The sequence below is a fragment of the Anoplophora glabripennis genome, unplaced genomic scaffold (genome assembly GCF_000390285.2).
Source record: "Anoplophora glabripennis isolate ALB-LARVAE unplaced genomic scaffold, Agla_2.0 scaffold623, whole genome shotgun sequence".
Taxonomy (NCBI): Eukaryota; Metazoa; Arthropoda; class Insecta; order Coleoptera; family Cerambycidae; genus Anoplophora; species Anoplophora glabripennis.
This window is the reverse complement of record NW_019416726.1, coordinates 55,095-68,828: the sequence shown is the minus strand read 5'-3', so window position 1 is coordinate 68,828 and position 13,734 is coordinate 55,095. Positions and strand designations below refer to the sequence as shown.

The following is a 13,734-nucleotide window of genomic DNA, read 5'->3' as shown; positions in this document are numbered from 1 at the left end:
TACTAAAATCTAGCTAATTTAATTGTATCAAAAATGTATCTTTAGCACTGCCGGAGTTGTAATAACCAAAATTTTGTTTTTCGATTTTCTCAAAACTAGGTTCAGTGCACATACAACAGTATAATTCTGAGGTGACGATATGTATAAAATGCCAATACATAAGCGGCAACTGAGACAAAGGTAGAAATGAATAGTAGAAGAGTTAAATACCATCAACTTATCTTTCTATAGAGCGTTTGTTGCATCTTAGTATCTAGTATATTCAAAATCATTGGTAATTAACCAAAAACTGTGTTTGAATTCCAGTCTTTGAAGGATTGTAGAGGTTTTATGAAAATTTTTAAGAAAAAACGTTTCTCTTGTTTTTTTTTGTCTCTGGCGAGAATTAGTCCCGAAAGTTTGTTACTTCTATACTCTATACAATTCCAATTGTTAATTGTTACCAAATGAATTGTCTGTGTTTGTAGACACCACAAGACCAAAAAGGGAATACGAAGTAGACGGTAGGGACTACCACTTCGTGTCCTCACGGGAGCAAATGGAAAAAGACATCCAGAACCACTTATTTATCGAGGCGGGTCAATATAATGATAACTTATACGGCACGTCTGTGGCTTCTGTAAGGGAAGTAGCCGATAAGGTAAAATATTATTTTTTCGTGTTTCGTTGTACCAATTTTACTGATCTCTCTTTTTTTCAGGGTAAACATTGTATATTAGACGTTAGTGGGAACGCAATAAAACGATTGCAGGTAGCGCAATTGTATCCTATTGCTATCTTTATAAAGCCAAAATCTGTAGAATCTATAATGTAAGTACGCAACGTCGGAAAAAGGGTAAAGGTAACGAACATTTTTTTTTTTTCAGGGAGATGAATAAGAGGATGACGGAGGAACAAGCAAAGAAAACATATGAAAGAGCTTTGAAGATGGAACAGGAGTTCGGAGAATACTTTACAGGTAAGAGTTGTTTTTATTCATAATTTATGAAAAAATTAAGTAATTACTTTGAGGATACAAAATTTTGAAAATGGGGTGGGGGAAATTCGAATCTGACCTCGGATAGCTTCTGGAACAAACACTTTTCTTACTGTGAGAAAAAATTTGGAGAGAAGTGATATCTATTTGCTCTCAATTTAGAAAAAGTATATACTGGGTGTCCCATTTTAAAAAATACATGTGAATATCTCTTAAGTTAAGGGCTTAATGAAAAAAATTTTTCAAATAAAAGTTGTAGGGTTTTGAGGGGGACATCTAATGGTGACCTTGACCATGACCTTCAAGGGCATTTGAAGGTCATTTTAGTTTTTTGTTGCAAAATTCATTTCTGTCTTGCCAAATAGTGTACTCGGGGGTTTTTGAGGGCGCTGATCGCGAATATGAAGTCAGAATTTGAAAATATTCGAATCCAATATGGCCGACCAATTTTCGGTAAACATTTTTAATATTCACATGGATTAACACTTTGAAAATGCTTCAACCTACGTTAAAAACTCAAGGTCGCGCCGAGTATTCGACATATTGGATCCGCCGTATCGGATTTAACTAGCTAAACTTTAACTAAATTCTAAGTTTGAGTTCAAAAACATTTGACAAAAAATGCATGGCGCAAAGGGTTAATGGGTATTCTGTAAAATTATGGTGAGCCTCACATATTAAAAAGAAAGAATGAACAAGATTAAAGTTTTGCCTGCAAAATACTAGAATGACCTTCAACTGACTTTTGAAACTGAAGATCATGATCAAGGTTATATCCGGAAGCAAAATTCTCTGCACTTTCTATTTTGGACTGAAAGATACCGGTTTCTATTTNTCAGAATTTGAAAATATTCGAATCCAATATGGCCGACCAATTTTCGGTAAACATTTTTAATATTCACATGGATTAACACTTTGAAAATGCTTCAACCTACGTTAAAAACTCAAGGTCGCGCCGAGTATTCGACATATTGGATCCGCCGTATCGGATTTAATTAGCTAAACTTTAACTAAATTCTAAGTTAGTCTGAGTTCAAAAACATTTGAAAAAAAATGCATGGCGCAAAGGGTTAATGGGTATTCTGTAAAATTATGGTGAGCCTCACATATTAAAAAGAAATAATGAACAAGATTAAAGTTTTGCCTGCAAAATACTAGAATGACCTTCAAATGACTTTTGAAACTGAAGATCATGATCAAGGTTATATCCGGAAGCAAAATTCTCTGCACTTTCTATTTTGGACTGAAAGATACCGGTTTCTATTTGAAAAATTAACTTGACCTTGGAATGACCGTGAAGGTCAAGGTCATTGTCATAAGACGGACGTAAAATGGCCCACTCTTCTCATTTCTGGTTTCAAAAGTAGAATTTTGCAACAAAACTAAAATGACCTTCAAATGACCTTGAAGGTGATGGTCAAGGTCACCATTAGATGTCCCCCTCAAAACCCTACAACTTTTATTTGAAACATTTTTTCATTAAGCCTTTAACTTAGAGATATTCACGTGTATTTTTTAAAATGGGACACCCGGTATATTTCAGGAATTACTTTAAGAGTGTCGAATTAGAGCAGCAAAATTTTTTCTCCGTAATATTGTTGAAGTATTGAAAATAATTGTTTTAACGCTGTATTTTTTATTTCCAGCCGTTGTACAAGGAGACACGCCGGAGGACATCTACGGCCAGGTGAAGGAGGTGATCAATGAGCAGTCTGGCCCCAACATCTGGGTGCCGGCCAAGGAGAAACTGTGACCTTTGGCCCCCCTGGTGTGGACGCTGCCCTCGAGGCCCCAAAGGCTGCACTGAAGGATGGCGGCTGGTCTCTGCTGGAGACCGCCGCCTCGTTGTTGACTCGTGCAGTGCCTATTACCTGCGTGCTTGCGAAAACCAGCTCATTAATAATTTATTCATTTGTTATCTTGGGGTGTGTTACCGCCGACGAGGACACGACCGTGTAGGGATGCCGTTTGGTTGAGATTTTATCGATAATACTCATTCGATGCTTCTCGTTTTGAATAACACGAAGGTTATAAGGTTTTTGTAAATTTTTTTTCATGTACTCGATAAATTTTTTTGTTTAAATCCTATTTTAGCGATGTTAATGATTTTCTTGGTTTAATTATTCTGCGCTCTGTTTTATCCCACTTCTGATTCGATCTGCTCGTTTGTGGTCCTGTGTCTCTCGGCCGTAGCGCATTCCGAGTTTGTTACTGACAAATACACAAGTAGACTTAAGGAAAATAATCTTGTTAGCGTTGGAAGGAGCGCGTCGCCCCGTCGCGTCTCACTCTACCGTATAAGCTTGTATAGATGTGGATAACCTCCGAGCCCCTTGTTTTGATTGCACTTGTGTTATTTAATAAATTAATATATTATAAATATAGTCAAATTTTGAAACCTTTATAATATTCAATTGTTATCTGACGTATAGGTAGTTTTATCAATGTTTTTTTGTAGTCTATGTATATTTACATTTGAGGATTCCCCTGCCAATAATTTAAATCGAAGGATTGTATATACACAGATTATCTATGTGTAGTATTATTATAACAGGAATCTGTTATTGTTATTTGAGAAAGTTGTCACCTAACTTATTTGAGTTAATAAAACAAATTTTACTAAGGCTCGTTTTTTTTTACTCACCGATTTCTATACCCATCAACTAAAGATACGTAGTAAATAGTGTTTATGATGATTCACGAAAAGTAAGATTAGAAAAAGAAAATTAGAATTAAATTAAGAAGTAAAAGATTCCTGCTCCACGACAAAGCAAATTCGGCAAAAGTTCCAGGTTGAAAGTTGCTCGTCTCCTGGAGTCTGTTTAGCCGTTGTAGCAGAAATAGGCCCAACGTAAAATAAATAAAAAGCAAAAGCAAAAAAAATTACTTGAAAAGTTCGCGCCAGATTCTTACATGTATTCTGACACGGTACACAATCGAAAAATAACTTCGGCAATTTGGCTAAATGTATGTAAAAAAAGGGTTATTTATATTCATTTTATAAAATTTTTATATTGGAAAGGTTAGTACAAATTTTTACCGATAGATGGCACCACCACAATTTTTCAACCATCTTGCCTACATTGGTTTGACGGTAAGTCTAGACAAGTAAGGTACCCACAAAGGTGGGGTAAGGGCTGGGATCTACCGCTCGCGTTAGCTACCCAACTGGATTAAATAGTGTCCAATTCTTTTTAGGTCTCACAAGAATCATGACATGACTGACAAATAATTGACTATATTTTTAGTGTGTTTGGTTTTGTTATAGTATCAGATCAGAAGTGAAATAATTTCTATGTAATATTTTAACGAAATAGACAACCCTACCCCTCCTTTGACAAAAGAGTTACTGAAGAGACAAATCGGAAGCCGTTAGTGTAATAAAATTGAGGTTAACTAATATAGATGAGATGTAAGTGGCGCGATCTATTGATGAGTAAAAAAATAATACAGTAAGATTTTGTAAAAAGTTGAAAGATGAAGTTAAAAATTTCATTTTAGTACTTAGGAAAAATTTAAATGATCAGAATTTTTTCAAATCATCCAGTGTACATTCGAACTACTAAAAATTAATGAACTGTTGAACACCTTGTTGAAAATTAATAACACGGTTTTATTTAGAACGATCATGCTGCTTTTTCTCAAATTCATCCACAGTACTTTTGAACTACTAATTTTTAGCGAAATGTGAATTGTTGATGCTTACCCTACCCCCCTATGACAAAAGAGCTACTGAAGAAACAAATTAGAAACCGTTAGTGTAATAAAATTACAGTCAGCTAATATAGATGAGATGTAAGTGGTGCCATCTATTGATGAACATGCTCAAAGTTTTTTCAAATTCATCCAGTGTACTTTCAAACTAGTAATATTTAATGAACTGTGACACTTTTGTTGAAAATTAACATCAGCTTCATTTGGAACGAATGTGCTGATTCTTCTTCTTCTCAAATTCTTCCACAGTACGTTTGAACTACTAATTATTAGCGAATTGTAAATTAAGTCGATTCTTCTCAAATTCACTCCACGGTACGTTTGAACTACTGATACTTAGCAAACCGTGACATATCACCGTTTCACTTGTATAAATATTGTAAATATAATGGAATTGCCTGCTGCGGTGGTAAATAAAACTCGAAACGATCGTGATTCATTTTATTTGCAATAACAATTTATCTTGTGATTATCAACTTATTTTTACATTTTTATTTAAATAACATTAGAATAATATACAACTTGTATAAAATCAAATACATACAACAACCTACTAAATATTTTAGTACTTAAGTAGTTAAAGTTATTAGTAACATATTTTTTTTATTAAAATACTAACAAAGACAAAGTTATGGCACGATCCGTTTCACACGTGAGGATCGTTAGGAACAGTAATAGTCTTTGTGCGCATGTAATAAGGTTACGCGATCGTAAAACAAAAATTGCCTAAAACGTCTAAGTTTCGTCAAACGCAGCTAAAAATATAATAGTTACGTATGCCACCAATCAAACTTTATAATATGGATACTAGATGGCGACACTTAAAAACTCACTTCGCTCTTATTTGTACCAGCAACAAGGGTAACAGGGACTTTTTGGAAGTGTCGCCATCTAGGTTTCATATCTCCAACAAATGCCAAGAAAAATGTAAATTTATAAAACGCTTCGCTCCCGTTCTCTGATTTAGAGTTTTAGGCACTCGTAAGTTTAACGATCCTCAAATGTGAAACGGATCCCCCTTCATCCCCTATAAAAACTGTTAATATCAATAGATCGAAACCGATCCGTTCGTGGAACTTACGAAACCACTCCCACTCGGGCCGACCCACGAACGAACCGTTTTGCTGTGTAATAATATAATTATTATGCAAAAAGGTGACTATCAATAGCACTCGAAAGGGAATGTATCAATTACATTAATTAAAATTGTAGAAAATGCTTACGACTAGGTTGGGTAAAATTAATAAAAATTATATACAGGGCGTGTGGTAGAGACGACTCTCTCACGTCTAGTTGAAGTTTTTTTTAATAGCTAAGAGAGATTGGATACTTCGTCAATAAAAAGCGAGATATCTCGAATATCTCTTGGTCAAAGTGGAGTAAAAAATTGGAAAGTAAAGTGGATAATCAATTCCCCAGCCGTCGTCAATGCAGAAACGAATTGGTTTAGTTGAAAACAATTTCGAAATAGACGAAAAAAAAAAGCAACTTTCAAAATCTATAAAAAATCGATAACACTAGGAAATTTATTACGCGCACTTTACCGGTCAAAAATGAAACACGGTACAAAGTGATTTGTTCGATCGCCACCCTGTATAGAACGCGCACGACGTCGATCTCAGGCTCCCCTCAAATCGTCAAACTTAACGTTACCTTACGCATTACGAAGCAACGAACTAGGTTCGTTAGGTATACCTTAATATAACATTTTTTTTTTTAATAGAGGCTCTTGTTATTCCATGTAAAAATAAACAAAGGCTTTGCGGTCAGCGATTGTTCTAACATATATATATTCAATTGGCACACACAACTTAGCACTAGTCAAAAATATATTGCAACTTATCACTTGGGGATATAATTAATACTAAGTCCGTTTGGAAGGGCACCCCACAGAAGACGTGCGGTCTTATGTTGGCGCCCCCGGCTGGAAGTACCTCAGGCCGTTTATCTGAAGAAAAAAAATCGTTAAGAAAACAGTCGCAGTGGTTTGTAAGCAACTAAAAATAAATAGAATATAATCAATTAAATAGACAAACATAAAAATATAATCAGTCACTACCGCAGAGACGATTATAAAGCCTCAGAATTGGAGTGTGACGTTACTTTAATGGTGATAGATGAGGTACTCGATAAAGCAGTACAACAAAGCGATATTATTACATATTAAAAATTTGGTAACCACTTTTGAAGAGGATGTGATCCCACTTCTGATTTGATCTGGCATTTGCAGTCTCTCGGCTGTAGCACATTTCGAGTTTGTTACTGACAAATACACAAGTAAGAAAGCTTAAGACATTTAATAAATCTTTTCGAGTTAGAAATAAATAGAATAAATAGCAATTTGTTGACATTTCTGACAAGTTTAAAACAAAAATCACCAAGAATGTTGAAGATTTTTAAGTCACTTAATCTGTAATTCTTTACTTTATTATTGTATCCATATCATCTACAACATCAACAATTGTCAGTCTGTTGATTTCGTCCCTCGATTAAATTTTTGCAGATGGTTTTTAAATAAACGTGACCACAACCCCCATTTTATTTCAAGAATTTTTACTACAGACAGACCCTCAAGTAATGGCTATTAAACTTGTGTTTTGCATAATGCTTGCCGAAACTATTAAATTAAACTAACAACAATGCGTGTTCCAACTTCAGCCATTTGCACCACTGGCGGTGACGTCACTAGACGTTGACGCGTCAGGTGTGAGGCCTTATATTATAGATGGTTATGTCTATCGGAATCAAATAATGGATTATGTATTAATCTTTACAGTTGTTAAAATAATGGTTCCATTGAGAAAAGTTCCACAAACTGCGTCACAAATACACATATTAAACATTAAACGCAAATATTTTGAGAAATAATTACAAAAAAAATAATGGGAAGGGACACTATTGTTAGAAGAATGACCTACAATTATTTGCTCGAATTTATACGCCGATTACTGCCTTACTTATGCCATAAAATAAGTAAGTGCGATATGACGCAAGGAATATTACAACAAACGCTATATAAAATCCACCATTTAATCCCATAAACAAAGTTTTATAGCGAAAGCAGCCATAAACATTAAAGCGAGACTAATTTACGATTTCTTTTAACGTGTGCAATGTTCTACTTGAGCAAAGAAATTATTAACGTGTGATGAACGTAAAAGTGACATATAGTGCATCATGGATACAGGAGGCTGTAAATCTTGGTGGAGAAGGGTATAACTGTTTAATAAAAAAAAAACTTACGGTCATGTCATATTCCGTGATAAAAGCGGGTATTTCTAGTTGATCCGGTGACATAACGGAGTACAGGTACTCCACACCGGGTAAACTGTGGACCTTTTGCTTTATAGCTGGTGCCATGAAGGTAGTGAACCACCACGTCATCATCTTTTAAAAAATTAAGAATATTAATAAAGATAATTTTTTTTTAGTTAAGTAAGTTTAGTACGCAGTTAAGATGTAATAAAGCTGGATGTGTTATTTCATTTTTCTTTACAAAATGAACAGAAAGTGAATCTGTTTTCCAAAAAATTTGAAAATATCCAGAAGCAAACAAAATAAAGACGGTGAAAAATTAAGACCTGCCGAAAACCCCGATGATCTGGTTTTTCTTTACGTTATATACAGGGTGTCCCGAAATTCATGCAACAAAATTTGGTCATAGATTCTTAAGACAAATTTAGGGGACCCATATTTTTTATTTTTGCCAACTGGCCCCCTCTTTTGGAGTTACATTCCCCTGAAATCTGCCCATAAGAAGTCTTTTTTATATCTCAAAACGTTGTACGAGAATCACTAAATTTGGTACACAGGGACATATGGAATCTTACACTGCTACACTTTTTGGCGAGAAACCCTCTTAAGACACTTTTTCGTGGGCCCCCATGTATTTGGAACCAGAAAAATTTAGTTGCAAATTTGATTTTTTAAAAAATTATTAGTTAGCTAGAAAGCCATTGAATTTAGAAACATTTTTGTCTCTTGATATTTGTTTCGTAAAACGCAATGTTTTTGAGGAAAATGGTGAATCACGATAATTCGATCACATTTTGACATTTTTCTTGAAAACATTGCGTTTTACGAAAAAGTATAAAGAGACAAAAAGTTTCTGAATTTAGTGGCTTTCTAGTGGACTGACAATTTTTAAGAAATTTAAATATTGTACCAAATTTTTTTGGCTCCAAAGACAAGGGGGCCCACGAAAAATTGTCTTAAGGGGGTTCCCCGCCAAAAAACGTAGCACCATCAGATTCCACATGTCATAAAACCCCTGTGTACCAAATTTAGTGATTCTCGTACAACAGAGTTCTGAGATATAAAAAAAAATGGGCAGACTTCAGGGGGCTGTAACTCCGAAAGAGGGAGCCACTTGGCAAAAATAAAAAATAAGGGTCCCCTAAATTTGCCTTAAGAATCTTTGACAAATTTTGTTGCATGAATTTCGGGACACCCTGTATAGCGGAGCTGGTAATCACAGAAAAAATAAAAGTACATAGTTGACTCCAAAATACATACCTTGACTACTTCAAAATATCTCATAATACTTAGAAAACCTCTAAAGGTATCATGAAAACTTTGAAATACTCAAAATTCTTTGAAACGCTTTGAAATTACAACTTTTTAATTGTCCAATACAAGTATCTTTCTTATTTTAAGAGAAACAGAAATGGTAAAATGAGCAACAATGTGCAGAATTTTGTGTGGATCAAGAATTTGATGCAATTTCTTTTTTTAGTCATATTTCACTTGTTTTTCAAAATTTTAGGACAAAAATGTGTAGTCTGCTATTAAACGATGTGAGGAATCGACATTGGCTGTCAATATTAACATATCTCTAAAAATGTGTGCTAAGTGGTAGTTTTTTTTTTATGGACGCCAAACAGAATTTTTGCCTCATTAGAACAAAAGGAAAATTCATATACATTTTTAGGGATACGTTAACACTGAAAGCAGAAACATTTTTGTCCCAAAATTTTGAAAAACAAGTGAAATATGACTAAAAAGAGAACATCATAACATCGGTTTCCTTCGAATATCTTCAGAACTATTAGGAATTTTCTAAATTTAAAAACGAATCCATGATCGATATAAAATTCTGCACAGTTTTGCTCATTTAACCATTTCTGTATCTCTTAAAATAAGAAAGATATCTGTATTGGACAATTGAGAGTTGTAACCCTGCATCTTAACCAGCTTCATGATGCTACAAAGTAACTAACAACTTTAGAAAATTCCTCAAAGGTGCGTTAAAGTACCCATATAATTTCAGAATAATAATAATGCATAATGCAACAGGACAACTTAGCCCAAAATTCATCAAATCACCTTTAGAATATTTCAAAAAATATATACAATATAAATTATGCCAAAATATATCAAAACAACTTCACTAAACATTAAAATGGATCAAAACAACTAAACTAATGCAAAAAATTAAAGGGTCAAAAGAATTTCCGAAATTTTTACGTGATTTTTGACAGACTGTATTTAGGTGAAAAATGGTCGTATCGGGAATTTAAAAAAAAGTATTTTGAAGCTCTAAGACTCTAGTTTTTAGATCTTTTAATCGAAATTTTTTAGAAACTACGGTTATCATGCAATTCTAATAGCGCGACAAAAAAATTTTGCAAATTTTCTTTTTTTTCAGAGTCCACGGACTTGGAAAAAATTTTTCAGCTAAGCCATTGCATGGACCAGATAGCTTGTTTATTCAGGTTCAATTTCCTTTTTTTTTTTAATTTTCGATACGACCATTTTTCATCGAAATATCGGACTTTTAATGGAAAAGGATCCTTTTGTCTTCAAGCATCGATATCTCGGGGACAAATGGTCGTACAGAGAATTGAAGGGCAGTTTCGAAAACTGGAATACTGCCGCAACTTTTCGGAAAAAAAATTCTTTTTCATCTTTTACCCGAATTTTGAAAAACAAGAAAAAAAAAGATAATTTATGGTTTTTTAGAAAATTGACGGCTAAATTAGAAATATTCACGAAATGACTAATAAAGCATGACTTTTACAGTTTGATTACCCAGAAGAACCCTGTGAAGTTTCATCTCGATTTAGCGAACCGTTTCTTTGTTTCAAACAGTCAAACTTTTCAAAAAAAATTAAAGGGTCACGTTTTTTTGAGCTTAATCACTTCATAATCATGATTAAAATGGAAAAATATTTTTTTTTGGTTTTTGCCGCAAATAACGATTAAATTGGTGAAAAAAAAAGAAATTTTATTTCAGAGAAAAAAAAGGGTAGTTTTGAAAAAAAACAGTTTTTTAAGTGATTACAGATTGCACAAAAATTAATTAGAAATTTGTCTCAAAAAACGGTATGAATCGGGGTCGAAATCTGATTTGGGTCATCAACTTCAACTTTAATTTAATTAAAAGTTGATGAACAGAAGCATAGGACTAAAAAGCCGAATCGTGCTGGAATTGGACTTTGTCTTTTCAATGTCCGGAAGGTTTTCCAAAATAAAACAAAGAAAAACTTTTTTTTCATCAATTTAAACGTTATTTGCCGTAAAAATGTGAGAAAATTAAAAAAAACATTTTAATCATGATTTTTTTCAAAAGTTTGACTGTTTGAAACAGAAACGGTTCGCTAGATCGAGATGAAACTTCACAGGGTTCTTCTGAGTATATCGAACTGTAAAAGTCATGCTTAACATTAGTAATTTCGTGAATATTTCAAATTTAGCCGTCAATTTTCTAAAAAACCATAAATTACCTTTTTTTCCTGTTTTTATAAATTCGTGTAAAAGGTGAAAAAGTTGTGACAGCATCTTATAGGAAATTTATTTCAGCTGAATAAACAAGCTATCTGGTCCATGCAATGGCTTAGCTGAAAAAAAATTCCAAGTCCGTGGACAATTTTTTTTTGTCAATCTATTAGAATTGCATGATAACCGTAACTTCTAAAAAATATCGATCAAAAGATTTAAAAACTAGTCTTAGAGCTTCAAAATGCTTTTTTTTTAATTCCCGATACGACCACTTTTCACCTAAATGTCGAAAATAACGGAAAAATTTCGGATATTCTTTTGACCCTTTAATTTTTTGCATTAGTGGAATTATAATTAATTATAATTATTAGTGCATTATAATTAAACAAATTGTGTTAATGTAGCTTCTAACACATACATTTTTTTCAGAGGCCAAAGACTAAAAGTGAAGTCAAAGATAACAGACCAAAGGTCAAATGTACAAGACCAAAATAAATGGCCAAGATCGCGTACTAAAACAATTAAATAAAATTAAAATTAATTTTGGTGGAGCAAAATAGACCAACAGAATTTTTTCAGGTTTTTCATAGACAAATAGAATATTTAGTACAATTTTTTCACGAGATATAATAATTCATAAATTGCTATTTTCCTTTCCTTACCTTTGTCCAAAACGTAGGGTGGACTATGTAGAAAGCCTTAAGGTTCTTCTTGTACTTATAAGGCAGCACGTTGTAAACCTCCTTCAGCCACGAGAACGATGGATAGTTATTACTCGACGTCAGGGTGTGGAAGTACGCTATAACGTAGTCGCCTTTGACGATGGGGTCCAAAAGGGTGATTAGGTACAACAAAGCCTGTGAGAAAAAAATTTTTACATGAGTTAATTTACTTCTTCATTTTTATCACAATAAATTTTTACGTAATCGTTCTACTCCATTACATTTAAATACCAGAGTGGTAAGCAAATCATCTCAATTACTTCAAATACTCTTCAGCTAATGTGTAATTAGAGATAACAATTACAAGTGGTGCAAATATCACCAAAATGATCGATAATTTATATTTAGATATTACACAAATTCACGGTGTCCTTGCGTATAGATAACAATCAGAAAATAAAAAACATCAACGCGAAATAATGATAAATTATATTTTACGAAAATTCTGGCTAAAGCAAAGGTTAAAATAATACAACAAAGTTCTCCACCCCCTAGCTTCGCGTGGTAGTCACTCGTGAAAGTATCGATTGAAAAAAATGCGCCGTCTTGACTTTAGTCTGACATTTGCCTGATATTTTAATCCCTACAGCAAACATAAAAGGTTAAAAATGAATAAATTGATATAAAAGCTATTCTTCAGCAACTCCGTCCAACTTTTTTTTAGCAATATTGCACGATATTTGCGCAAGGAAAGCTAACGATTTTTTACCGCTTCTAAGTGTATTATTTGATAATCCTTTTTATTAAGCATCCTTCGAGTTATACAGGGTGGGCTATTAGTGTGAGAAAGTAAAATAACTCCTTTGTTATTCGTAATACGGAATAAGAGTTTATATAAAAGTTGTACAGAATCAAAAAACCTAAAGGACAAAATCAATTTGAAACATACAGGGCGATTAGTAAAAACGGGACACGCCAAATATTACATTTTTAAATGGAACACCCTGTATATTTTTAAACATATGGATTTCTGAGAAAATTCTATATTTGGCAATATAAACAGTTTAACAGTTTAGTGCGGGGTTAGTTATGTAGAAAATTCTTCAAATTTTGGAAAAAACATAACCTCGAAGAAACTGTATTAATTTTCAACTACTAACACTTGGAACAAAAATATTTGACAGTGTTATAGACAAATGTTAGGCAAAGACTCCTATATTAGCTAATATCGATATTTTATACAGGACATTTTTTATAATACGATCATTTTAAGAAAGTTCAAACTTGATTTTCTAAAATTTTTCAAATGTATTTTATTGTTCTATGTTATTCACATATCAGTCTACTTCAACTTTTATTAAGTATATTCTACACCTAAAGTTGTTAGTTTTTAAGATATAGCAACATTTCTGGAAAAACGTAATTTTTATTATTTTCGGTCGCACGAAATGGCTTTGGAAAAAACTGTCACATTGTGTCAACTTGTCAGTTCATAATTTCCATTCCATTTTGAATTAATTTTATTATTTAATATTTATTTGTGGTATTCTATAAAATAATAAAAATTAAGTTTTTTCAGAAATGTTGCTATATCTTAAAAACAAAAACTAACAATTCTAGATATAGAACATGCTTAAGGAGGTTTATCGGGTACGGAGGTAC

At 33.1% G+C, this 13,734-nt stretch overlaps 2 protein-coding genes across 8 annotated transcripts in view; one reads left to right on the top strand and one right to left on the bottom strand.

Annotated features, from left to right (window-relative positions):
- Positions 1–3,600, top strand: part of LOC108909914 (disks large 1 tumor suppressor protein) — a 215,581-nt gene extending 211,981 nt beyond the window's left edge. For all 7 annotated transcript variants that reach the window (XM_023455318.1, XM_023455316.1, XM_023455317.1 and 4 more), the window contains 4 exons: positions 468–640; positions 701–810; positions 867–958; positions 2,623–3,600. In XM_023455318.1, coding sequence (XP_023311086.1) covers positions 468–640; positions 701–810; positions 867–958; positions 2,623–2,729 — 482 coding nt within the window. In that variant the 3' untranslated portion in view covers positions 2,730–3,600. The remainder of the gene's footprint in view (positions 1–467; positions 641–700; positions 811–866; positions 959–2,622) is intronic.
- A 2,789-nt stretch (positions 3,601–6,389) lies between these two features.
- Positions 6,390–13,734, bottom strand: part of LOC108909915 (protein GDAP2 homolog) — a gene marked incomplete at its 5' end in the record, with an annotated part of 61,747 nt that continues 54,402 nt past the window's right edge. The window contains 3 exon segments of the mRNA XM_018714388.1: positions 6,390–6,638; positions 7,934–8,077; positions 12,073–12,267. Coding sequence (XP_018569904.1) covers positions 6,597–6,638; positions 7,934–8,077; positions 12,073–12,267 — 381 coding nt within the window.